The sequence below is a fragment of the Heptranchias perlo genome, chromosome 7 (assembly GCF_035084215.1).
Source record: "Heptranchias perlo isolate sHepPer1 chromosome 7, sHepPer1.hap1, whole genome shotgun sequence".
Taxonomy (NCBI): Eukaryota; Metazoa; Chordata; class Chondrichthyes; order Hexanchiformes; family Hexanchidae; genus Heptranchias; species Heptranchias perlo.
In genome coordinates, this window is record NC_090331.1 from 7,643,990 (window position 1) to 7,670,623 (window position 26,634).

The window sequence follows — 26,634 nt, forward strand, 5'->3', positions numbered from 1 at the left end:
CACCTTTCGGCAGCCTTTGACATGGTTGACCACACCAACCTCCTCATACGCCTCTCCTCCGTTGTCCAGCTGGGTGGGGCTGCCCTCGCCTGCTTCCATTCTTATCCATCCAGTCATAGCCAGAGAATCACCTGCGATGGCTTCTCTTCCCACTCCCACACCATTACCTCTGGAGTCCCCCAGGGATCTATCCTTGACCCCCTCCTATCTACATGCTGCCCCTCGGCGACATTATCCGAAAACATAGTGTCAGATTCCGTATGGCCTGAATCTGGTGTCTGGGCCTGAGTCTGGTATCAGAGCCTGTGTCCGGTGTCCTGGCCTCAGTCTGTTGTCTGGGCCTGAGTCTGGTATCAGAGCCTGCGTCCGGTGTCCTGGCCTCAGTCTGTTGTCTGGGCCTGAGTCTGTTGTCTGGGCCTGAGTCTGGTATCAGAGCCTGTGTCCGGTGTCCTGGCCTCAGTCTGTTGTCTGGGCCTGAGTCTGTTGTCTGGGCCTGAGTCTGGTATCAGAGCCTGTGTCCGGTGTCCTGGCCTCAGTCTGTTGTCTGGGCCTGAGTCTGTTGTCTGGGCCTGAGTCTGGTATCAGAGCCTGTGTCCGGTGTCCTGGCTTAAATCTGGTGTCTTGGGCCTGAGTCTGGTATCAGAGCCTGCGTCCGGTGTCCTGGCCTCAGCCTGTTGTCTGGGCCTCAGTCTGTTGTCTGGGCCTGAGCGCTTCAGCTATGAAGAGAGACTGGGAAGATTGGGTTTGTTTTCCTTGGAGCAGAGGAGGCTGAGGGGGGACATGATTGAGGTGTACAAAATTATGAGGGGCACAGATAGGATGGATACTAAGGAGCTTTTTCCCTTCGTTGAGGGTTCTATAACAAGGGGGCATAGATTCAAGGTAAAAGGCGGGAGGTTTAGAGGGGATTTGAGAAAGAACTTTTTCACCCAGAGGGTGGTTGGAGTCTGGAACTCACTGCCTGAAAGGGTTGTGGAGGCAGGAACCCTCACAACATTCAAGAAGCATTTGGATGAGCACTTGAAATGCCATAGCATACAAGGCTACGGACCAAATGCTGGAATATGGGATTAGAGTAGACAGGGCTTGATGGCCGGCGCGGACACGATGGGCCGAAGGGCCTCTATCCGTGCTGTATAACTCTATGACTCTATGACTCTAGGTCAGATGTACGAGGGATGTATAGGATCCTGACAGGCTAAAACCGACAACAGAAAATCACAAAAGCACAACTGCTGAATACAGACAAGATTTTATTTAATCGTTTTGCTGCATACCTCGCATATATTCCAACAATACAATCCTTAATATTATCTTTCTGATAATTAGGGAATGGCCAAATGTTTCTTTTGATTGAATTGAAACTAGATGGTCCCATTTTCTGCACAACTATTGAACAGCCATTTTGTGTTGCTAAAAAAAAATAGGGAAAAGCTGCGAAATGCTGGAAATCTGAAGAAAAACAGGGCGTTCAGCACCTGCAATAAGAATAGACAGGTTCAGGGCCCAACACCTTGGTCAGAATTGTTAACCTGTCTTTTCTCTTTTCAGATGACGATGGACCTGCTGTGTATTTCTGTTTTTGTTTACCAGTTTGCGTCTATTTGTTTGTTAAAAATACCAGAGACTGAAGGACTCTCATTTTAAGGGTCAAGTTGAATCAAATCACCTCATTGATCCCAAATATTATCACCGTCAGGACTGCTTTCGAATCTCTAATACTCCTCACCTTCTTCTGCTTCTCCTTCACCCTCAACACTGTCAGTGCCAACCTCTTCATAATCTTTCTCCAAGGCCGCCATGTCTTCACGGGCCTCAGAGAACTCCCCTTCCTCCATTCCCTCACCCACGTACCAATGGACAAAGGCGCGCTTGGCGTACATCAGATCAAACTTGTGATCGAGGCGAGCCCAGGCTTCAGCGATGGCCGTGGTGTTGCTCAGCATACACACAGCACGCTGCACCTTGGCCAGGTCCCCACCGGGCACTACAGTGGGAGGCTGGTAGTTGATGCCAACCTTGAAACCAGTTGGGCACCAGTCCACAAACTGGATGGTGCGTTTGGTCTTGATTGTGGCAATGGCAGCATTGACGTCTTTTGGAACCACGTCACCTCGATAGAGCAGACAGCAGGCCATGTACTTGCCATGGCGAGGGTCACACTTGACCATCTGGTTGGCTGGCTCAAAGCAAGCATTGGTGATCTCAGACACAGACAGTTGCTCATGGTAAGCCTTCTCAGCTGAGATCACAGGAGCATAGGTAGCCAGAGGGAAGTGGATACGTGGGTATGGAACTAAATTGGTCTGGAATTCTGTCAGATCAACATTCAAGGCACCATCAAAGCGAAGGGAGGCTGTGATGGAGGATACAATCTGACCAATCAGTCGGTTCAAATTGGTGTAGGTTGGGCGCTCAATGTCCAGGTTTCTGCGACAGATATCATAGATGGCTTCATTATCTACCATGAAGGCACAGTCCGAGTGCTCGAGGGTGGTGTGGGTGGTCAGAATGGAGTTGTAGGGTTCGACTACAGCTGTGGAGATCTGCGGAGCCGGGTAGATGGAAAACTCCAGCTTAGACTTCTTGCCGTAGTCAACAGAGAGACGTTCCATCAGCAGGGAGGTGAAACCAGAGCCGGTGCCTCCACCAAAGCTGTGGAAAATGAGGAAACCCTGGAGTCCTGTGCACTGGTCGGCCTGTGAAAACAATGCATAGAATTAATCATATATCGAGAAACAAAGCAGAACTGAGCAGGCTGGAGCTCTTTTCTCCAGAAAAGAGAAGGCTGAGGGGTGACCTGATAGAGGTCTTTAAAATTATGAATCGGTTCGATAGGGTAAATCTAGAGATGTCTCTACTTGTGGGAGAATCTAAAACTAGGGGCCATAAATATAAGATAGTCACTAATAAATCCAATAGAGAATTCAGGAGAAACCTCTTTACCCAGAGAGTGGTGAGAATGTGGCACTCGCTCCCACAAGGAGTAGTTGAGGCGAATAGCATAGATGCATTTAAGGGGAAGTTAGCTAAACAAATGAGGGAGAAAGGAATAGAAGGATATACTGATAGGGTGAGATGAAGTAAGGTTGAAGGTGGCTTGTGTGGGGCAGAAACACCGGCATAGACCAGTTGGGCTGAATGGCCTGTTTCTGTGCTGTAAATTTATTGTAATTCTCTGTAATACAAGGGAGGTGGCTGCTTGCCACAATGCAATTCACCCACACCGTTACCTCTGGGGTCCCCCAAGGATCAATCCTTTCCCCCTCATAGGAACATGGGAACAGGAGTAGGCCATTCAGCCCCTCGTGCCTGCTCCGCCATTTGATAAGATCATGGCTGATCTGTGATCTAACTCCACATACCTGCCTTTGGCCCATATCCCTTAATACCCTTCTCGTACTCATATACATGCTGCCCCTTGGCGACATCATCCGAAAACACAACATCAGGTTCCACATGTATGTTGACGCCACCCAGCTCTACCTCACCACCACCTCCCTCCACTGTCTCTGATAGGTCACACTGCTTGTGCGACTGGATGAGCAAAGGTTTCTTCAGTCCCTGCCACAAACTCCGTTCCCTAGCCGCTGACTCCATCCCTCTCCCTGGCCGCCGTCTGAGGCTGAACCAGACCATTTGCAACCTTGGCGTCCTATTTGACCCTGAGATGAGCTTCCGACCACGTATCTGCTCCATCACCAAGACCGCCTACTTCCACCTCCGTAACATCGCCCGCCTCCGCCCCCTGCCTCAGCCCATCTGCTGCTGAAACCCTCATCCTTGCCTTTGACACCTCAACTATTTCAATGTTCTTCTGGCCGGCCTCCAATCTTCCACCCTACATAAACTTGAGCTCATCCAAATCTCCGCTGCCCGTATTCTAACTCGCACCAAGTCCCGTCCACCCCTGTGCTCGCTGACCTACATTGGCTCCCAGTCCGGCAACACCTTGATTTTAAAATTCTCATCCTTGTCTTCAAATCCCTCCATGGCCTCACCCCCTCCCTATCTCTGTAACCTCCTCCATAGAAACATAGAAAAACATAGAAAATAGGAGCAGGAGTAGGCCATTTGGCCCTTCGAGCCTGCTCCGCCATTCAATATGATCATGGCTGATCCTCTGTCTCAATACCATATTCCCACTCTCTCCCCATACCCCTTGAAGCCTTTTGTGTCTAGAAATCTATCCAGCTCCTTCTTAAATGTATTCAGTGACTTGGCCTCTACAGCCTTCTGCGGTAGAGAATTCCACAGGTTCACCACCCTCTGAGTGAAGAAATTTCTCCTCATCTCAGTCCTCAATGTCCTACCCCGTATCCTGAGACTGTGACCCCTCATTCTAGACCCCCCCCAGCCAGGGGAAACATCCTCCCTGCATCCAGTCTGTCTAGCCCCGTCCCTACAACCCTCTGAGATCTCTGCGCTCCTCCAATTCTGGCCTCTTGAACATCTCCGATTTTAATCGCTCCACCATTGGCGGCCGTGCCTTCAGCTGCCTAGGCCCTGAGCTCTGGAATTCCCTCCGTAAACCTCTCCGCCTCTCTACCTCTCTCTCCCCCTTCAAGATACTCCTTAAAACCTACCAAGCTTTTGGTCACTTGTCCTAATCATAGTATCATAGTAGGTACATCAGAGGACGAGGCCGTTCGGCCCATCGTGCCTGTTCCGGCTCTTTGAAAGAGCAATCCAATTAGTCCCATTCCCCCCTGCTCTTTCCCCAGAGCCCTGCGAATTTTTTCCCTTCAAGTATTTATCCAATTCCCTTTTGAAAGTTACTATTGAATCTGCTTCCACCGCCCTTTCAGGCAGTGAACTCCAGATCATAACAACTCACTGCGTAAAAAAATGTTTCCTCATGTCGCCTCTGGCTCTTTCGCCGATCACCTTAAATCTGTGTCCTCTGGTTACCGACCCTTCTCCCACTAGAAACAGTTTCCCCTTATTTACTTTATCAAAACCGTTCATGATTTTGAACACCTCGATCAAATCTCCCCTTGACCTTCTCTGTTCTAAGGAGAACAGTCCCAGCTTCTCCAGTTGCTCCACATGACTGAAGTCCTTCATCCCTCTCCTTACATGGATCAGTGCCAAATTTTTGTCTGATAACGTTCCTATGCAGTGCCTTGGGACGTTTTTACGGCATTAAAGGTGCTATATAAATGCAAGTTGTTGTTGTTGTCGTCATCGTCAAATGCCTTCAGCCGCCATTTTAATTGCTTAGTGGCTGCACCCCTGCCAGAAGCAGACGAGGTGGGGGTAGGGGGCCTCGTAAACCTTCGCGACTCGTGAGTCCCGTTATGTCAACAGATACTTGCACAGGCGGACAAAGATGTGGAGATGCCGGTGATGGATTGGGGTGGACAAATGTAAGGAACCTTACAACACCAGGTTATAGTCCAACAATTTTACTTTAAAATCACAAGCTTTCGGAGATTATCTCCTTCGTCAGGTGAGTAGTGAATGAGAGGTTCTCAAATCGCATGTCTTATATTAGGCTGGGACACCGTCACACCAATCAAAGGTGCCGTTGGTGTTCAGACAGGTTAGCCATGGAAAACAGTAGGTCCCAGTATGCTGAATACACAATGTGTCAAATTACACAGACAGAGAGAAAGAGACCCGAAAGGCAGAGAGAGAGAGAGAGAGAATTTCCAGTTGTATTAAAAACAGATAACTTTTTTTTTCCTTGCTGGTGGGGTTACGTGTAGCGTGACATGAACCCAAGATCCCGGTTGAGGGACAAAGTGGCGCTCCAACCAGAGATTTCTCCACCAATGTGTCAAAGGCACGGAGAACAACCCTTTCCAAATCTCCAAGGACACCGAATTCAAAACAGGAAAAACCTACAAAAGAAGAAATCTAAGTGCGAATGATACCGAGATCTCAGGGCTTCGAGGGCCGGGCTGCCAGGGCTCCGGGGGCCCTGCGTGAACCCACGGGCCGCAGTTTGGCCACCCCTGAGTTAAGCCGTTAAGCCCCATAATACAGGCCGACACTCCCCAGTTGCCAGTGCCGAGGGAGTGCTGCACTGTCGGAGGTGCCGTCTTTCTGATGAGACGTTAAACCGAGGCCCCGTCTGCCCTCTCAGGTGGATGTAAAAGATCCCACTATTTCGAAGAAGAGAAGGGGAGTATCCTTGGCAATATTTATCCCTCAACCAACACCACTTAAAAAAAAAAGATTATCTGGTCATTATCACATTGCTGTTTGTGGGATCTTGCTGTGCGCAAATTGGCTGCCCCGTTTTCTATATTAGAACAGTGACTACACTTCGAAAGTACTTAATTGGCTGTAAAGCACTTTGGGACATCCTGAGGTCGTGAAAGGTGCGATAGAAATGCAAGGACCTTTCTTTCATTCTTTTTATAATTCGAGAACCCCTACCTACGGTCTCATTTCTTACCAGTTTACGCATCCTGTCCAGAACTAGGTCAATCAGCTCCTTGCCGATGGTGTAGTGCCCACGGGCGTAATTGTTGGCAGCATCTTCCTTCCCGGTGATGAGCTGCTCGGGGTGGAACAGCTGGCGATAGGTACCAGTACGGACCTCATCTGGATTCAGAATCGTAAAAAGTTTGTTTACTTACACAAGGGCGTACATACTGGTTCATGTACATGTGTACCTCTTTTTAAACTGGAAAAGGCTAGCCGAAGGGTCAAGGCCCATAGTAGAAGGCACTACCAAATGTAAAAAGGGTAGAAGCTGTATTCAGATTGACCACCGTCTGTTCCTGAACACCAACTCGTCCAACTTATTGGGACGCAAAATCTTATCAAGATCCAGGATGTGGGACAGTGGGATGTTAATCAACAGGACAGTTTCACCTGGTACTCAGAAACAGTCAAACTAGTACCAAATCTGGAATTGCAGAGTGCACTCGGGCTAGCAGTACTTGAACTGAGGTCCCAGGCGTGAGACAGTGTCTGATCACAAATTGTAACATCCCACCTTTCTAATTGAGGCGTTTAAGATGATTCAAGGATTTGATAGGGTAGATAAAGAGAAATTATTTCCTCTGGTGAGGGGAGTCCAGAATAAGGGGGCAGAACCTTAAAATTAGAGCCAGGCCGTTCATGGGGTGATGTCAGGAAGCACTTCTTCTCACAAAGGGGAGTGGAAATTTTGGAACTCTCTCCCCCAAAAAGCTGTGGGGGCTGGGGGTCAATTGGAAAATTTCAAAACTGAGATTGATAGATTTTTGTCAGGCAAGGGTATTAATGGTTACGGAACCAAGACGGGTAGATGGAGTTAAGATACATATCCACCATTGAATGGCAGGGCAGGCTCGAGGGGCTGAATGGCCTCCTCCTGTTTCTATGTTCCTAAGAATAACAAAATTGAAAATATACTCAAAGGAGAAGAAGAGCATGTGTGAGAGAGAGAGGTTGTGACTTTTTGAGAATCATGTCCCTAGTTCTGCACCCTCCCCCCTCCATTAAATGGTCCATTTTACTCCTTGGACTTACCAATCACGGTTGGTTCCAAATCAACAAAGACAGCTCGGGGGACATGCTTCCCAGCTCCAGTCTCACTGAAGAAGGTGTTGAAGGAGTCGTCTCCACCTCCAATGGTCTTGTCACTGGGCATCTGTCCATCGGGCTGGATACCATGCTCCAAACAGTACAACTCCCAACAGGCATTGCCCATCTGGACACCGGCCTGGCCAACATGGACGGAGATACATTCACGCTGTGGGACAAAAAAAAATGAACAATTATTATTGCAAAGACTTGCCAAGTTTGTTAATTTGCAAAGTAAAAAAAAGAACAAATGGCGGAATAGTTTATTTTGCGAGATACTGTGGTACAGAACCCCTCCTATTGAGATTGTCCTTGCTAGCTAAATCTGCTTCTGATTTGTCACAGAGCAACATATTTGACCTACATAGAGTTTACAGCACAGAATCAGGCCATTCGGCCCAACTGGTCTATGCTGGTGTTTATGCTACACTTGTAAACAATTTTACAACACCAAGTTATAGTCCAGCAATTTTATTTTAAATTCACAAGCTTTCGGAGGCTTCCTCCTTCGTCAGGTGAACGATGCTACACATGAGCCTCCTCCCACCCTACTTCATCTCACCCTATCAGCAAACCCTTCTATTCCTTTCTCCCTCATGTACTTATCTAGCTTCCCCTTAAATGCATCTTAGGTGCACACATCATAAACTGATACTAAAAAAAAAACCCAGAACCTAATGTAGGAATGTGAGGAGTCTTACAACACCAGGTTATAGTCCAACAGCTTTATTTAAAATCACAAGCTTTCGGAGGCTTCCTCCTTCACTCACCTGACGAAGGAGGAAGCCTCCGAAAGCTGTTGGACTATAACCTGGTGTTGTAATGTAGGAAAACATCCCAAGGCATTTAACAAGCAGAATTAGACAACGAGTGGGAGTTGGAAGAAGAGGAAGGAGAGATGACTAAAAAGGTACGGTCAAAGAAAGAACTTGCAATCATATCGCACCTCATCATGTCCTCAGGACGCCCATAACTCTACACAGCCAATGAATTACTTTTGAATTACAGTCACCATTGCCATGTAGGAAAATGAGGCAGCCAATCGCTCTAACATACAGGCATTGTAATATCGTGGTTATATTACTGGACTAATAATCCAGGGACTGAGAGTTCAAATCCCATTTACTGATATGTTTCCAGATTTAAAAAAAAAATCTGAATTCAAGTTGTCAAACTGCCATGATTTGAACTCATATTCTCTGGATTACTAGCCCACTAACATAACCACTAAATTACCGTACCCCTACTGCTGTCCTACTTAGAAGAAAGAAAGGATAAGCCTGGGTCAAGATTGTATCTACCCAACTATCTTTGAGGGAGTCACAGAGCAATCCTGCCGCTGAATTTCTCAGGGCTGTTTGGAATCGATGATAGAGTAGACTGTACCCGATCTCTGTGTATATAGTGTGAGGTGTTCATGTTATGTTGGGGTTTCCACAGACCCAATATTCGGATGTACAGCCACTTTTGTTTTTCCAGCATGATTTCTATTTTTTTTCCAGTAAAACTCAACATTAAAGTTCAGTTTCTTCTTAGGGAAAAAATGCTTTGAGCAGGGTCTGTGAGAAACTTGAGTCAGTTTGCTGTCGTGTGAGCATGGTTATTGGTATTAATGAGTTGGGGTGTATGTACTGTACTGATATGGTTTTGTAATGAATTAGGCATTTCAATTCAGTTTGCCCATATGACTCAGTTGCACATTTTATTTTAGTATATTGCACTAAATTGTACATTAGAACATTGGACATTATTATGTAGAAAAAATAATGTGAGTAGACCCACCCTGTTTTGGATTTGCAAAAGGGTGTGTCTGTCTGTGGGGCATTGGTTTGATGGGCTCAATGACCTTTTTATTATAACCATGATTTGCATAGTTAATAACACTCCTTGTATCCCATTCAGAAGGTCATGGGTTCAAGCCCCACAAATTGAGCACATAATCTAAACTGGCATTGTGATGTGGTGCGTGAATTGGCTGCTGCGTTTCCTACATTACAACAGTGAGTTCACTTCAAAAGTACTTCACTGGCTGTAAAATGAGGGGGAAAGGAATAGAAGGACATGCTGATAGGGTTAGATGAAGGCGGGTGGGAGGAGGCTCGCGTGGAGCGTAAACACCGGACGGCACGGACCAGTTGGGCCGAATGGCCTGTTCCAGTGCTGTTAAAAAAAAGAGCTTTGGGACATCCTGAGGTTGCGAAAGGCATCTTATAAATACAAGTTCTTTCTTTCTATTTTGCACTGTCGGAGGTGCTTTCCTTCGTATTAAAATGAAATCCTGCCCGCCCATTTAGGCGGTTGAGGTGGGCGGTAAAGATCCTGTGGCACTATTGGAAAAAGGCTTCTCCTGGTGACCTGAACTTCCTCAACCAACACCACCAAAATACTCGCCCAATTGGTCAATCATCATCATCATCATCATCATCATCATCATCATCATCATCATCATCATCATCATCAACAACAACAACAACAACAACAACAACAACTTCCATTCATACAGCACCTTTTAACGTAGGAAATAAAGCCCCAAAGCACTTCACAGGAGAATTATCAGATAAAATTTGACACCGAACCAAAGAAAGGGATATTAGGTCAGGTGACCAAACGTTTGGTCAAAGAGGTAGGTTTTAAGCAGGGTCTTAAAGGAGGAGAGAGAGAGATGGAGAGGCGAAAAGGCTTGGGGAGGGAATTCTACAGCTCGGAGCCTGGACGGCTGAAAGCATGGCCGCCAATGGTGGGACGGAGAAAGTGGGGGATGCACAAGAGGCCAGAGTCACCAATGGCGGCGTTTTTTTTTATATATATATTCGTTCACGGGATGTGGGCGTCGCTGGCAAGGCCGGCTTTTATTGCCCATCCCTAATTGCCCTTCAGAAGGTGGTGATGAGCCGCCTTCTTGAACCGCTGCAGTCCGTGTGGTGACGGTTCTCCCACAGTGCTGTTAGGAAGGGAGTTCCAGGATTTTGACCCAGCGACAATGAAGGAACGGCGATATATTTCCAAGTCGGGATGGTGTGTGACTTGGAGGGGAACGTGCAGGTGGTGTTGTTCCCATGCGCCTGCTGCCCTTGTCCTTCTAGGTGGGAGAGGTCGCGGGTTTGGGAGGTGCTGTCGAAGAAGTCTTGGCGAGTTGCTGCAGTGCAGTTAAAGGCGCCATATAAATTCGAGTTGTTGTTGTTGTTGTTGTTGTTGAATAGGAGGGACGCAGGGATCTTGGAGGGTTGTAGGGCTGGAGGAGGTTACAGAGATGGGGAGGGGCGAGGGCCATGGAGGGATTTGAACACAAGGATGAGAATTGTAAAATCAAGGCGTTCCCGGACAGGGAGCCGATGTAGGTCAGCGAGCACAGGGGGGTGATGGGTGAACGGGACTTGGTGCGAGTTAGGATACGGGCAGCGGAGTTTTGGATGAGCTCAAGTTTACGGAGGGCACAAGATGGGAGGCCGGCCAGGAGAGCATTGGAATAGTCGAGTTTGGAGGTGACAAAGGCATGGATGAGGGTTTCAGCAGCAGATGAGCTGAGTCGAGCGATATTACGCGGGTGTTGTTTTTGGGACATTGGTGTATAATGGTTGCCTCATTTGCCTACAATGACTGCACTAAGTAATGTATTACGATAAGGTGCTATATCATAGTGCAGCACAGGAGGAGGCCATTCAGCCCATCGTTCCTGTGCCGGCTCTTTGAAAGAGCTATCCAATTAGTCCCACTCCCCTGCTCTTTCCCCATAGACAACAACTTGCATTTATATAGCGCCTTTAACTTAGTAAAACGTCCCGAGGTGTTTCACAGGAGCGTAATCAGACAAAATCTGACACCGCACCACATAAGGCGATATTAGGACAGGTGTGAGTCACAGAGGTTGGGTTTTAAGGAGCATCTTAAAGGAGGAGAGAGAGGCGGAGAGGTTTAGGGAGGGAATTCCAGAGCTTAGGGCCTAGGCAGCTGAAGGAACGGCCGCCAATGGTGGAGCGATGGAAATCGGGGATGTGAGTTCTCTTCTACATCTTAAAAGGAATGCAGTCTGGTCTGAAGATCGAGTTCCAGGTGCAGCTTGATACAGAAATCCCACCCCTCCCTGTGAGTTCTGCAAATTCTTAGTTTCTGGCATAAGATGTAAATAATAAAAGAGCAACAGAAGGAGGGAAAGCCGTTTTACCAGTGCAAGGGGAAAGAAAATTCTAACACCTGGGAATGTTTGGATTCAGTTCCTCTGCAGTCTGGTGTGTTGACTCGGGAGCAGCACAGGCCCATCAAATAGGCCAATGTTTGCATTCATTCTTCACCTAGTTCTGTGAGTGTGACAGCTGTGCCCAGTTCTCTGTGCCCAGTTTAATTCTACTGGCACAGAAACAGAAAGGGGGGAATAGAAACATAGAAACATAGAAAATAGGAGCAAGAGTAGGCCATTCGGCCCGTCGGGCCTGCTCCGCCATTCAAAATTATTATGGCTGATCGTATAACTCAGTACCCTGTTCCTGCTTTTTCCCCATATCTCTTGATTCCTTTAGCATTAAGAAATATATCTATCTCCTTGAATATATTTAATGACTTGGCCTCCACTGCCTTCTGTGGTAGAGAATTCCACAGGATAAGAGAGAGAATGGGGAGAGAGAGCGGGGAAAGGGAGAGAGAGAAGGGGAAGATGGAGGGAGATAGAAAAAGAGAGGGGGGAGAGAGAAGGGGAAGATGGAGAGAGAGTTAGAAACAAAGAGGGGGGAAAGAGAGGGGAAGAAAAAGGGAGATTGGGGAAGGGGAGAGAGAAAGGGAAGATGCAGATAGAGATAGAAACAGAGAGAGAGAGAGGAGAGCGCGGGGAAGGGGGAGGGGGTAGGCAGAGGGAGTAATAGAAAAAGAGAGAGAGGGTGGAGAGAGAGGGAAAGAGAGAGGAGGGAGAGAGAGGGGAAGGGGGAGAGCGAAGGGGAAGGGGGAGAAAGAAGGGGAAGAAGGAAGGAGGGACTTACAGCGAGGGAGGGGGAGGTAGCACGGGGAAGAGGGAGAGAGAGGGGAGAAACCTTGATCCCAGCAATCTGGAGTAGATTTAAACCTGCATCCCTGGAAGTAAAAGGAACCATGTCCAACCCTTCCCACTACCCTCAAAAGCTGTTTAAAAGATTTTTTTGGCGGGGGACACAATTAAAATTTCCATGAAATTATTATGTCTTTGGCCAAGACTCCAAAGGACATAATGAAAATTCGTAGACATTCAAATGGAATCTGCTTACACACAAGATCGGAAGCCCAAGATCAAATTACTCCTGAAATTCTAGGAATGTAAACTCCGGTCCATATTTTCAGTCCCCCCAATGCTTGCCTTTTTTCTAACCGCTCCTTTCAAGCCAGATTCCCTGAACAGAAAGCACTTTTTAAAGCTGCTCGTTTGATTCCCATGCGTTAGAATGTCTTTTATTCGCATGTCGATTTACTGCTATTCTACTGTAGGGGGCATCACAGGCAAGCCCCATCCTGGCCCTCACCTGATGTCCACAAAGAACACTTCCAGGTGCGGGTCACCCTCTGCGATTTGCTGTGGTTGGGGTAACAGCTAGCCCCAGGATTCTGCCAGTCTTGCTGTAAAACCCTTTGTTCCCCCAAACTGTTTGAATTGCAGAGATCAAGACCAAACATATACCTGAAAAGGAATCAAGTTTGCAGGGCTATGGGGAAAGAGCAGGGGGGAGTGGGATTAATTGGATAGCTCTTTCAAAGAAAGGTTTGAGGATGGTGACCTAATTGAGGTCTTCAAAATTATGAAGGGGTTACATAGAATTACATAGAATGTTCAGCACAGAAACAGGCCATTCGGCCCAACTGGTCTATGCTGGTGTTTATGCTCCACACGAGCCTCCTCCCTCCCCTCTTCCTCTAACCCTATCGGCACATCCTTCTATTCCTTTCTCCCTCATGTGCTTATTCAGCATCCCCTTAAATGTATCTCTGTTATTCGCCTCAACTACTCCTTGTGGTAGTGAGTTCCACATTCTCACCACTCTCTGGGTAAAGAAGTTTCACCTAATGGGTTTAGTTTATATTTATGGCCCCTAGTTCCACAAGTGGAAAAGTTTTCTCTACGTCTACCCTATCAAACCCTATCTTAAAGACCTCTATCGGGTCACCCCTCAGCCTTCTCTTTTCTAGAGAAAAGAGCCCCAGCCTGTTCAATCTTTCCTGATAGATATAACCTCAGTTCTGTTATCATCCTAGTAAATCTTTATTGCACCTTCTCCCGTGCCTCTTTATCCTTTCTATAATATGGAGACCAGAACTGTTCACCGTACTCCAAGTGTGGTCTAACCAAGGTTCTATACAAGTTTAACTTAACGTCTCTGCTTTTCAATTCTATCCCTTTAGAAATGAACCCCAGTGATTGGTTTGCTTTTTTTATGGCCTTATTAACCTGCATCGCTACTTTTACTGATTGGTGTACCTGTATCCCAGATCCCTCTGCTCCTCTACCCCGTTTAGACTTTTATTATCCAAGCAGTTTGCAGCCTCCTTATTCTTCCTAACAAAACGCACCACCTCACACTTATCTATATTGGAATTCATTTTACAATTACACGCCCATTCTGCAAGTTTATTGATATCTTCCTGTATTTTGTCACAGTCCTCCTCAGTGTCATGAGTCTACTATGTGGTACCTTATCGAAGGCCTTTTGAAAATCCAAATATATTACATCGACTACATTACCCTTGTCTACTCTGTTACTTCTTCAAAAAATTCAATAAGGTTAGCCAAGCATGACCTTCCCTTTTGAAATCCATGTTGACTATTGTTTATTATATTTTTGGTTTCTAAATGTTTTTCTATTACATCTTTGAGTCAGGATTCCATTAACCTTCCTACCACCGACGTTAAGCTAAATGGTCTATAGTTCCTTGGACTGGTTCTATCTCCCTTTTTAAATATAGGAATCACATTATCTCTCCGCCAGTCCTCTGGCACTATTTCCCTTTCTAATGATTTTTTATCTACATATAAAGTGCCACTACTACCTCTTTCCTAACTTCATAGGGTTTGATAGGGTAGACGTAGAGAAGATGTTTCCAATTGCGGGGGAGACCAGAACTAGGGGGTCATCAATATAAGGTAGTCACTAATAAATCCAATAGGGAATTCAGAAGAAACCTCTTTACTCAGAGAGTGGCGAGAATGTGGAACTGGCTACCACATGGAGTAATTGAGGCAAATAACATTGATCAATTTAAAGGGGAAGCTAGATAAGTACATGAGGGAGAAAGGAATAGAAAGATATGCTGATAGGGTGAGATGAAGTAAGGTGGGAGGAGGCTCTTGTGGAGCATAAACACCGTCATAGACCAGTTGGGCCGAATGGCCTGTTTCTGTGCTGTAAATTCTATGTAATTATATATGAACAATCGAGAATGTGAAAAAGGACATCCAGCTCATCAAAGTCCTAACTCTTCCCGCTCCCTCAGATTCTCCGCCCCTCCCTGCGCTAAAGAGCCTGAACATTGCTCCTTGCTGCGGCATGGTTGACTTCACGGTAACATAGCAACAGTTTCAGGCAGGAGAAGACCTTTGGCCCATCCAGCTCACCTATCCCCAATATTCCCTTGGTGCATTTCTAATAACCCCGAATCCCATTCGTTGGCACGGAACCCGTCTCGTTCCTTTTTGAAACCCATTGAGGTTCCTCGCTCCGGCACCCATGCTGTAATAAGCTGTTGCACACACTCACTTGCTTGACCCACCGCACAGAGAATCACGACTGTGAACGTGCATTCTACCCGCCCGTCTGGTCATGAAACAGAGATACTGGGAAAAAGCAATCGTAACCTGCAAGGCTCCAAGGCAGTGACTCCCCAGGCAACACGACTCCCCGGGCAACACGACTCCCCGGGCAACACGAGTCCCCAGGCAACACGAGTCCCCGGGCAACACGAGTCCCCGGGCAACACGAGTCCCCAGGAGTTACCGTTTCTACAGAACACCACACTCTCGGCACCCCCCCCTCCTCCCACCAAGTGCCCAGCCTATTGCGGGCCTTTCAATACACGTCAGGCAGGGAGATATGCCATGGTGCAGGATTCATTGCACTACCCCAACACCATTGCCCTCCTACACGATGTAAAGCCCTTTGTTTCATTACCAACACCCTCTCTTTCTCTCTCTCTTACACAGCAAAGCCTCAAATTTAAAATTCTCATCCTCCTGTTCAAATTCCTCCATGGCCTTGCCCCCTCCCTATCTCTGCAACCTCCTCCAGCCCTACATTCCTCCGGGATCTCTGCATTCCAATAATTCTGGCCTCTTGCCCATCCCCCAATTTCTCCCCTCCCACCATTGGCGGCCGTGCCTTCAGCTGCCTAGGCCCTAAGTTCTGGAATTCTTTCCCTACACCACTCTGCCTCTCCACCTCTCTACCTCTCTCTCCTCCTTTAAGACGCTCCTTAAAACCTACCTCTTTGACCAAGCTTTTGGTCACCTGTCCTAATATCTCCTTATGTGGCTCGGTGTCAAATTGTGTCTGATTAACGCTCCTGCGAATTGCCTTGGGGCGTTTTTTTTTTAACCACATTAAAGGCGCTATATAAATGCAACTTGTTGTACATAGCACGACGGGAATAAAGCCAGCTCACTCACCATGGTTATGGCTCTCCGATCGTACGATCGTCAGGAATCGCGAAGAAGATTTTCAGCGGACTGAAGGCTGCCTCCCTCCCTGGATTTATAGCAATGCCCGGGACAAAGGGTTGTGAGGGGGGGGGAAGCTCCTTGGTTTGTTGGTAGCAACCAGCAGAGAGATACGATTGTTTACGCAAATGTGGGGAAGGCTCGGCCTTCTCCAGGAGACGAGTGCTCAATTACCTGACTCAATCACCAACGCAACGGACTCCCGGAGACTGGCTGCCAGGGGGAGTGACCTCTTAGTGACAAGAAGTTAAACACATTCAATTTGCAAAGCACACTGAAGTGGCCAAACAGGCCGGCTGCATTGTGTTACTGTGCTCCCCAAGCAGTAAGGTATTGCTTTCACGTCCAGTGAGTTTATTTTTGCAGCTTGAGCACACCGACATTATTAACCCTTCGAGTGGTGTGGTGTTGCGGGGGTTGGGGGTGGAATGCAAAAAGGAAGGAGAGAATTTACATCCAAATAGCGCCACTCGCTCCCCCCAGGCGACTGCATCATTGCGGCTGGGATCAGGAATGCAGCAAATGAATGAGGGGGAGGGGGAGGTAATAATACTGGCATTGAAGTAAAGAAAGAACTGAGAGGTTATACTTATCAGGAAAGGCTGAGCCAGGCTGGGGCTCTTTTCTTCAGAAAAGAGAAGGCTGAGGGGTGACCTGATAGAGGTCTTTAAGATTATGAAAGGGTTTGATAGGGTAGATGTAGAGAAGATGTTTCCACTTGTGGGGCAGACTAGAACTAGGGGGTCATCAATATAAGATAGTCACTAATCAATCCAATAGGGAATTCAGGAGAAACTTCTTTACCCAGAGAGTGGTGAGAATGTGGAACTCGCTCCCACAAGGAGTAGTTGAGGAGAATAACAGATACATTTAAGGGGAATCTAGATAAACACATGAGGGAGAAAGGAATAGAAGGATATGCTGATAGGGTGAGATGAAGTAGGGAGGAAATATATCGGCCGTTCCTTCATCGTCACTGGGTCAAAATCCTGGAACTCCCTTCCTAACAGCACTGTGGGAGAACCTTCACCACACGGACTGCAGCGGTTCAAGAAGGCGGCTCACCACCACCTTCTCAAGGGGCAATTAGGGATGGGCAATAAATGCCGGCCTCGCCAGCGACGCCCACATCCCATGAACGAATAAAAAAAAGGAAGCTCTTGTGGAGCATAAACACCAGCATAGACCAGTTGGGCCGAATGGCCTGTTTATACAGTGTCTTTCTTGACCTCAGGATGTCCCGATGTGCTTTACAGCCAATTAAGTACTTTTGAAGGTCAGGCAGTATCTGTGGAGTGAGAAAAGGAGTTATCGGCCCCGATATTTACAGGGAGGCGGGGAGGGCAAGGGAGAGTGTGGGAGCGAGGGGGGAAAACCCGGTAAGGCCGGGGATGCGGAGGTCTGGTCAAATTTAACGGCAGGACCTCATTAGAATTTTTTTCTTCCGTTTCCCGCCCGGCAACCGGCCGGATTGACAGGCCAGGAAAACCAGCGGCAGGAGTCCGCAGCCGGGGAACCATGGGGACGGCCCCCGGCAATCGGGAGGGAGGGATTGAGAGTTCGGGGGGTCGGCGAGGGCGAGGGGGTTCGGCGATTGTAGCGGGGGGAGGCCGCGATCGGTGGAACAGAGGCCGAATTTGCTTGGTGGGGGGCCTGGGGGTGGGGAGCACTTCTGCTCCTCCTGGCCCGCAAGCAGTGCTGTGAAAAGCACTTACCCCCTGGAGCCGGCTGCTCCCGCCCCCCCCCCCCCCTTTCACTGCCGGGTTTCCCGAACCCTGGCAAACCCGCACGGCAAACTGTTCAATTTAAATCAGGCTCCCAACTGCACGGTGGGATCCTGATTTAAATATGTTAATGTCTCTCCAAGACGGGACGCTCGCCCGACTCGGTACTCGCTGGCGTGAACACGGGCAACGGGCATGTACGGGCACGGGTTGGGGACATATTCCCCGTTTTTTCAATTTTTAACCACCCCCCCTCCCCAAGCCTCTCACCCCCCATCGTGGGGGGCTTAATGTCGAGGTCAATGTTTCAGGTCGATGACCTTTCATCAGAACTGGAAGATGTCAGAGACTTAACAGTTTATAATCAATTGTAAACAATTTTACAACACCAAGTTATAGTCCAGCAATTTTATTTGAAATTCACAAGTTTTCGGAGGCTTCCTCCTTCCTCAGGTGAATGTGGAAATTCACCTGAGGAAGGAGGAAGCCTCCGAAAGCTTGTGAATTTCAAATAAAATTGCTGGACTATAACTTGGTGTTGTAAAATTGTTTACAATTGTCAACCCCAGTCCATCACCGGCATCTCCACATCACAGTTTATGAGCAAGTACAGAGCCGGGGAAAATTGAGGGGGGATGGAACGAAAGAACAAAAGGGGAAGGTCTGTGATAGGGCGGAGGGCAGGAGAGATTAAATGACAAAAGGAACCATCCTGCAAGGCAAAAGGTGGGTGTGATAGTGGGACAATAAAGAAACAAGAGGTGGGTCCAGAGGAGGTGTAAATGGCAACAGCAGAATAGCAGAGGGAGAGGGAAGCCTGGAAACTCTGGCAAAGAAGGGAAGGCTCTCACGGTCTGGGAATGTGGGGGGAAGATAGGTGGGTAGGACCCGCAGTGTTTTGCTTTTGTTTAAGCACTTTTTAAGTGCAGTCGCTGTTGTAATGTAGCGAAACGCGGCAGCCAATTTGCACACAGCAAGATCCCAAAAACAGCAATGAGATAACGACCAGATAACCTGTTTTAGTGACACAAAAGTAAAATACTGCGGATACTTTGAAGACGAGGATGAGAATTTTAAATGCATGGCGTTGGAGGAGCGGGAGCCAACACAAGTGAGTTTAGGACGGGGTGGTGGGAGAGCAGGACTTAGTGTGAGATAGGATAGGGACAGCGAATCAGTTGGGTTTTTAATGACAATCCAGCAGCATCCATGGTCATAGGTAATATGGTGTCACCAGCTCTGCCCTCCCTCCTCTAAAACCAGCATCCCATCACTATTTGGGGGAGGAGGTGATATCAGGTGATGGTTTGCACCAGTCTCCAACCCCTACGACCATCCAAGAACTCCGCGTTCCTCCGACTCTGGCCTCTTGTGCATCCCACCCCCAGCCCCCCTCCACTCCTTCCTCTCAAATTTAAAATTCTCATCCTTGTGTTCAAATCCCCCCCTCCCACGGCCTCTCCCCCTCCCCATCTCTGTAACCTCCTTCAGCCCTACATCCCTCCGAGATCTCTGTGCTCCACCATTGGCGGCCGTGCCTTCAGCCGTCTAGGCCCTAAGCTCTGGAATTGTCTCCTTCTCTCCACCTCCCCTTTTTCCTTTAAGACCCCCCCCCCCCACCTTGAAACAAACCTCTTTGACCTAAAATTTTGGTCCCCCACCTCCCAATAGCTCCTTCTTTGGCCCGGCATCGGTTTTTGTCTGATCATGCCTCTGTGAAGCATTGTGGGACCTTTTTAACAACACGTTGAAGGCGCCATATAAACGCAAGTTGTTGTTGTTGAGATGAGCTTCGGGGAAGGAGCAGCTGCCCACCCCGACCCGGTCCAGTCCACACCTGACTCCAGCCCGCATTACATGGTTGACTCCGAATGCCCTCCCTGGCGAGCGACCTGAGTTCTATGCGCTACGGTTCGATAAGAAGCTCCACCGCCAATTTTCTCAGGGCGACGGGAAGTGTACAATAAATACCGCCATGTCTGCGTCGGCCACATCCCGAGGAAAAATTTTTTTTTAAATAAATCTCTTCTGCTTAGGGTCGCCGACTTTGGTCGGACGCATTCCTGGAGATTTCATCACATGACCCCCTGCCTTCAATTACCCCGCCTGGTCAAACAGCCTCTTTTCCCCCATCTCCAACATTTTTAGAACTAATGAAACAAAAGAATTCAAAGAAAATGAAGGGGAAAAAAAAACCACACCATTCTTTTTAATGCCCCCTACGATTTTTTCGTCCTGGGCTTTGCTCACAGCGGAATCACAGAATCACCCCCTTTCCGCAGCCCGTTTCACATCTCTCCCGATTTTTATTTCCACTGCTGACTCGCTATCGCCTCTTTCACATTATTGCACGAAGGAAAGACCTTCCCCCACACTGAGTCGCACAAAACATATTTTATAAGAAAAAGAATTAAGTCTCTGCTCTATGTGTCAGCCTTAGCTTAGTTGGTGGCACTCGCGCCTCTGAGTCAGACGATTGTGGGCTCATTGACCCCACTCCAGGGGCTTGAGCACATAATCTACACTGACGCTCCCGGCGCCAGTACTGAGGGAGTGCTGCACTGTCGGAGGTGCCGTCTTTTGGATGAGGCGTTAAACCACAGACCCCGACTGCCCTCTCAGTTGGACGTAAAAGATCCCACGGCCACTATTTCAAAGAAGAGCAAGGGGGGGAGTTCTCCCCGGTGTCCTGGGGCCCAATATTTACCCCTCAACCAACATCACTAAAAAACAGATTATCAGGTAATTTATCACATTGTTGTTTGTGGGATCTTGCTGTGTGTCAATTGGCTACACTACAACAGTGACTACACTTCAAAAAGTACTTCGTTGGCTGTAAAGCGCTTTGGGACGTCCTGAGGTTGTGAAAGGCGCAGTAGAAATGCAAGTCCTTCCTTTCTTTACCAGGTCCAGTTAAGTGGGTGGTGACGGTTACTGTGACTCTCCCTCCCCCTTTCACCTGTTGCCAGAGGAGCCTTGTTTTGTCTACGGTAGGTATGGAAACCGCAGGAGCCTCAGTCTATGTGAACGCTCTATGTGTACGATCTGATCAATAACAGGAATGCAGTATTGACACGGGACGATATGCAGAAACCGCTTCCTCTCCCCTCCCCAATCCCCACCGCCCCCCCCCCCACCCCCCCCCCCCCACCAGCCAGCAACATTCGTGTTCCCCACTCCCCTCCGTGCTTTCAGTCTCCCTGGGTTGGCTTTGCTTCTCGTATCCGTGTAATATTACTCCTTTGTCGGTTGGCGAGATCCTAAACTCCTGCCTCATAAATATTTTGTGACAGGCCCCTTTAAATATTTGCTGTTCAGTTGTGTGTTCTTTCGCTTCTGTCCAGCGAGCTTTTATACTGTGTTTATAGGATCATGTAACCGGGTGCCAGACAAATTGTGACAGAGTTTCGAGATGGCTGGAAAGGGAGGGAAAGAGTGGCGGGACTCTTGTTGCTGGGTTTCAATTTTAATAAGTCACGTATCTATTTATTTCAAGGTCAGTGGCATGTTCTTGGTGTGGACTGAGGCCAGTCTGTTTTCTCACGAAGAATAACATTCAGTCCGCAAACAGGAGCGACCCAAAGTCCTGAAATGATTCAATGATCTGCTTTCGAAAACACAACAGTGGGATGATACTGCGACTCTGAGGCGCTTTAGAGAGTAAACATAACTCTCAGCCCAAGCAAGGGTGTTGCAAATTCTTAGAACCATACAGCACAGGAAGAGGCCGTTCGGCCCATCGTGCCTGTGCCGGCTCTTTGAGAGAGCTATCCAATTAGTCCCACTTCCCCCTGCTCTTTCACTGAAAGCAAACATGCAGGTGCAGCAAGCAGTTAGGAAGGCAAATGGTATGTTGGCCTTCATTGCAAGAGGATTTGAGTACAGGAGCAAGGATGTCTTGCTGCAGTTATACAGGACTTTGGTGAGACCACACCTGGAGTATTGTGTGCAGTTTTGGTCTCCTTACCTAAGAAAGGATATACTTGCCGTAGAGGGAGTGCAGCGAAGGTTCACCAGACTGATTCCTGGGATTGCAGGACTGTCGTATGAGGAGAGAATGGGTCGACTCGGCCTGTATTCACTTGAGTTTAGAAGAATGAGAGGGGATCTCATTGAAACATAAAATTCTGACAGGGAGGATGTTTCCCCTGGCTGGGGGGTCCAGAACGAGGGGGGTCACAGTCTCAGGATACGGGGTAGGACATTTAGGACTGAGATGAGGAGAAATTTCTTCACTCAGAGGGTGGTGAACCTGTGGAATTCTCTACCGCAGAAGGCTGTGGAGGCCAAGTCACTGAATAAATTTAAGAAGGAGCTAGATAGATTTCTAGACACAAAAGGCATCAATGGGGTATGGGGAGAGAGCGGGAATATGGTATTGAGATAGAGGATCGGCCATGATCATATTGAATGGGGAAGCAGGCTCAAAGGGCCGAATGGCCTACTCCTGCCCCTATGTTCAACAGGACTTGAGGACACAATTTCGACCGACACTCCAGCGCAGTGCTGAGGGAGAGCTGTTATGTTGCAGTTACTTCCCCTCAGATGAAACGTCAACCCTAGGTCCCGCCTGCTAATTTTCGTAGATGTTGTCAGAGACCCAATAACAATAACAACAACAACTTGCATTTATATAGCGTCTTTCACATAGTAAAATGTCCCAAGTCCCATCGCAGGAGCGATTATCAAACACAATTTGACACCGAGCCACATAAGGAGATATTAGGACATGTGAAAAAGGTTGGTTTTAAGGAACGTCTTAAAGGAGAAAAGAGAGGTAGAGTTACGGAGAGGTTTAGGGAGGGAATTTCGGAGCTTAGGGCCTATACAGCTGAAGGCACGGCCGCCAACAGTGGGGCGAAGGGAGTGGGGGATGCGCAAGAGGCCAGAATTGGAGAATAGCACGATTCGAAGGGTGCAGGGAGTTCTCCAAGTGCCTTGGCCAACATTCCTCCTTCAACCAACACACCACCAAAAAAACCAGATTGACTGGTCATTTGTCTCACGGTTGTTTGTGGGACATTGTTGGGTGCAAAATGGATGCCGTGTTTGCCTCAATAACAGTCGCTCTGCTCCAAAAGTAATTCTTTAGTGAGACACGCTTAAACATTATGATGATGTAATAAGGCTCTGATTAAATGCTTACACAAATGAGCTGGAATTATTCAAATCAATTGCCTCAGTACGGCACTTAAATGTGTGCGTCAGTGTGAAATTACGTAGTGATGGCATCATCATCAACAACAACAACAACTTGCATTTATATGGCATCTTTACGTAGTAAAACGTCCCAAGGCGCTTCACAGGAGTGATTATCAAACAAAATTTGACACCGAGCCAAATAAGGAGATATTAGGACAGGTGAACAAAAGGAGCGTCTTAAAGGAGGAGAGAGAGGTGGAGAGGCAGCGAGGTTTATGGAGGGAATTCCAGAGCTTAGGACCTAGGCGGCTGAAGGCACGGCCGCCAATGGCAAAGCGATTAAAATCAGGGATGAGCAAGAGGCCAGAATTGGAGGAGTGCAGAGATCTCGGACGGTTATAGGGCTGGGGGAGGTCACAGAAATAAGGAAGGGCGAGGCTATGGAAGGATTTGAAAACAAGGATGAGAATTTTAAAATTGAGGCTTCCCCGGACCGGGAGACAATGTAGGTCAGCGAGCACAGGGGTGATGGGACTTGGTGTGAGTTAGGAGATGGGCAGCAGAGTTTTGGATGAACTCAACTTTATGAGGGTGGAAGATGGGAGGCCAGCCAGGAGAGCATTGGAATAGTCAAATCTAGAGGTAACAGGCATGGATGAGGGTTTCAGCAGCAGATGAACTGAGGCAGGGGCGGAGACGGGCGATGTTACGGAGGTGGAAGTAGGCGTCTTGGTGATGGAGCGGATATGTGGTCGGAAGCTCATTTCAGGGTCAAATAGGTCACCAAGGTTGTGAATGGTCTGGTTCAGGCCTCAGACAGTGGCCAGGGAGAGGGATGGAGTCGGTGGCGAGGGAACGGAGTTTGTGGCGGGGACCGAAGACAATGGCTTCGGTCTTCCCAATATTTAGTTGGAGGAAATTTCTGCTCATCAAGTACTGGATGTCAGACAAGCAGTGTGACAAATCAGAGACAGTGGAGAGGTCGAGGGCGGTGGTGGTGAGGTAGAGCAGGGTGTCGTCAGCACACATCTGGAACCTGTCGTTGGAAATGGCACAAAAGGAAGTGGAGAATGCGACAGAGATCAGTTACTGAATCGGAACATGAGGATGTGTTTCACAAGTTATGTACAGTTATACAAAGCTCTGGTTAGACCCCATTTAGAGTATTGTGTTCAGTTCTGGGCACCGCACCTCAGGAAGGATATATTGGCCTTGGAGGGGGTGCAGCGCAGATTCACCAGAATGTTACCAGGGCTAAAAGGGTTAAATTATGAGGGCAGGTTGAGTAGACTAGGCTTGTATTCCCTCGAGTATGGAATATTAAGGGGTGATCTAATTGAGGTGTTTAAGATGATTAAAGGATTTGATAGGGTCGATAGAGAGAAACTATTTCCTCTGGTGGGGGGAGTCCAGAACAAGGGGGCATAACCTTAAAATTAGAGCTGGGCCATTCAGGGGTGATGTCAGGAAGCACTTCTTCACACAAAGGGTAATTGAAAATTTCAAAACTGAGATTGATCGATTTTTGTTAGGCAAGGGTATTAAGGGATATGGAACCGAGGCGGGTAGATAGAGTTAAGGTACAGATCAGCCATGATCTAATTGAATGGAGGAACAGACTCGAGGGGCTGAATGGCCTACTCCTGTTCCTATGTTCCTACAAGTAAATCTACAAATGCAACTCCAGAGGGTCAGACGTGGGCACAGATCGCGAGGGAAACATTCGACCAATGACATGGGATGGCGGAAAGAAAGGACTTGCATTTCTGTGGCGACTTTCACGACCTCAGGACGTCCCAAATCGCTTTAAAAACAATGAAGTACTTTTGAAGTGTAGTCACTGTTGTAACGTAGGAAAACGCGACAGCCAATATGCACAAAGCAAGTTCCCACAAACAGCGATGAGATAATGAGCAGATAATCTGTTTCTAGTGATGTTGGTTGAGGGATCAATATTGGCCCAGGACACTGGGGAGAACTCCCCTACTCTTCTTCGAAATAGTGCCATGGGATCTTTTACATCCACCTGGGAGGGCAGATAGGGCCTCATTTTAATGACAGAACCTCTGACAGTGCAGCACTCCCTCAGTTTCTGCACTGGAGCGTCAGCCTAGATTTTGTGCTTAAGTCTCATGGAGTGGGACTTAGAATCATAGAAGTTTACAACATGGAAACAGGCCCTTCGGCCCAACATGTCCATGTCGCCCAGTTTATACCACTAAGCTAGTCCCAATTGCCTGAACCCACAACATTTTGACACAAAGGTGAGACTGCTGCTAAATGAGCCACGGTTGACATCTAATATTGCAGCACACAATGAGTAAAAACTACTATAAAGCTAACAAATCTAGAAGCATTGAATTGTACAGCAGATTAAAAAGGTCATTCGGCCCATCATGCCTGTGCCGGCTCTTTGAAAGAGCTGTCCAATTAGTCCCACTCCATTCCCTCAGCCCTATATTGCAATGAAACCTACCTCCAGCCTTCCCCTGGGGTATAGTTTAAGTGAAAAAACTGCTTCCTGTTGTAGTTATTGAGAGCTTTTGTGCCCAGCGCTGCACATGTGGGGCATTTGATGCCACTTGCAGGAACGCAGTCCTCATTGCACCACAATGCAGCACAACAACAGTGACCGCACTTCAGAACTACTTCATTGGCTGTAAAACGCTTCGGGACGTCCTGAGGTTGGGAAAGGCGCTACAGAAATGCAAGTCTTTCTTTCCGTCACATTCCTCCAAATAACACAATCACGGAGCTGAACGTTTAACTTGTTGGCATCGAATGAGATTACCATAACGTGGAGTTTTTGAATGAAGTGGAATAAGTATTTTTTTTTTACATATCCAACGGGACTGTCTGTAATATAAAACTCGCTGGACTTTAGATACCCACAGGAAAACAGTAAATTCACTGAGTCACCTCTGAGTTTGAAGCTGCTCCTGTTTTTTTAATATGTGAAGGAACCAGACAGATCTTTAACCCCTTCACCTTAACTCCTTACTAACGGACGTCTGGGGTTAACCACCCGGCTTATGTCCAGGAGAGAATGCCTGAGAGGTGAACCGATAGACGTCTTCAAAATTATGAAGGGGTTCGATAGGGTAAACTACAACAACAACTTGCATTTAGACAGTGCCTTTAATGGAGTAAAACATCCCAGGGCGCCTCACAGGAGCGATTATCAGACAAAGATTTGACACCGAGCCACGTAAGGAGATATTAGGACAGGTGAGGTGGGTTTTTAGACATAGAGACAATGTTTCCACTTGTGGGGGGAGACCCAAACTAGGGGCCATAAATATAATATAGTCACCAATAAATCCAATAAAGAATTTAGGAGAAACTTCTTTACCCAGAGAGTGGTGAGAATGTGGAACTCGTCACCACAAGGAGTGGTTGAGGCGAATAGCATAGACGCATTTAAGAGGAAGCTAGAGGGAGAAAGGAATAGAAGGATCTGCTGATAGGGTGAGATGAAGTAGGGAGGGAGGAGGCTCGTGTGGAGCATAAACTCTGGCATGGACCAGTTGGGCCGAATGGCCTGTTTCTGTGCTGTAAAATTCTATGTAATTCTTACTTTCA

At 47.7% G+C, this 26,634-nt stretch overlaps 1 protein-coding gene across 2 annotated transcripts; it reads right to left on the bottom strand.

The window, feature by feature from the left end:
* Positions 1-1,236: 1,236 nt before the first annotated feature.
* On the bottom strand, positions 1,237-16,616 carry LOC137323496 (tubulin alpha-1D chain). 2 transcript variants are annotated; one of them, XM_067987014.1, is made up of 4 exons: positions 16,361-16,616; positions 7,471-7,693; positions 6,407-6,555; positions 1,237-2,699 (listed from the first exon to the last, which is right to left on the bottom strand). In XM_067987014.1, exons 2-4 carry the CDS (start codon positions 7,649-7,651, stop codon positions 1,716-1,718), a joined length of 1,314 nt encoding a protein of 437 aa, XP_067843115.1. In that variant the 5' UTR covers positions 7,652-7,693; positions 16,361-16,616; the 3' UTR covers positions 1,237-1,715. The 2 variants fall into 2 exon arrangements, with proteins under 2 accessions (XP_067843115.1, XP_067843114.1); XM_067987013.1 differs by lacking the exon at positions 16,361-16,616 and adding an exon at positions 16,136-16,354.
* Between the last annotated feature and the right edge of the window lie 10,018 nt (positions 16,617-26,634).

Excerpts from the sequence above, each read along its gene's own strand:
- LOC137323496 (XM_067987013.1), bottom strand. Across the intron at positions 6,556-7,470 it reads TTTGGAACCAACCGTGATTG|ATGAGGTCCGTACTGGTACC; the intron begins GTAAGTCCAAGG and ends TTCTGAATCCAG. Across the intron at positions 2,700-6,406 it reads TGGACAGGATGCGTAAACTG|GCCGACCAGTGCACAGGACT; the intron begins GTAAGAAATGAG and ends TTGTTTTCACAG.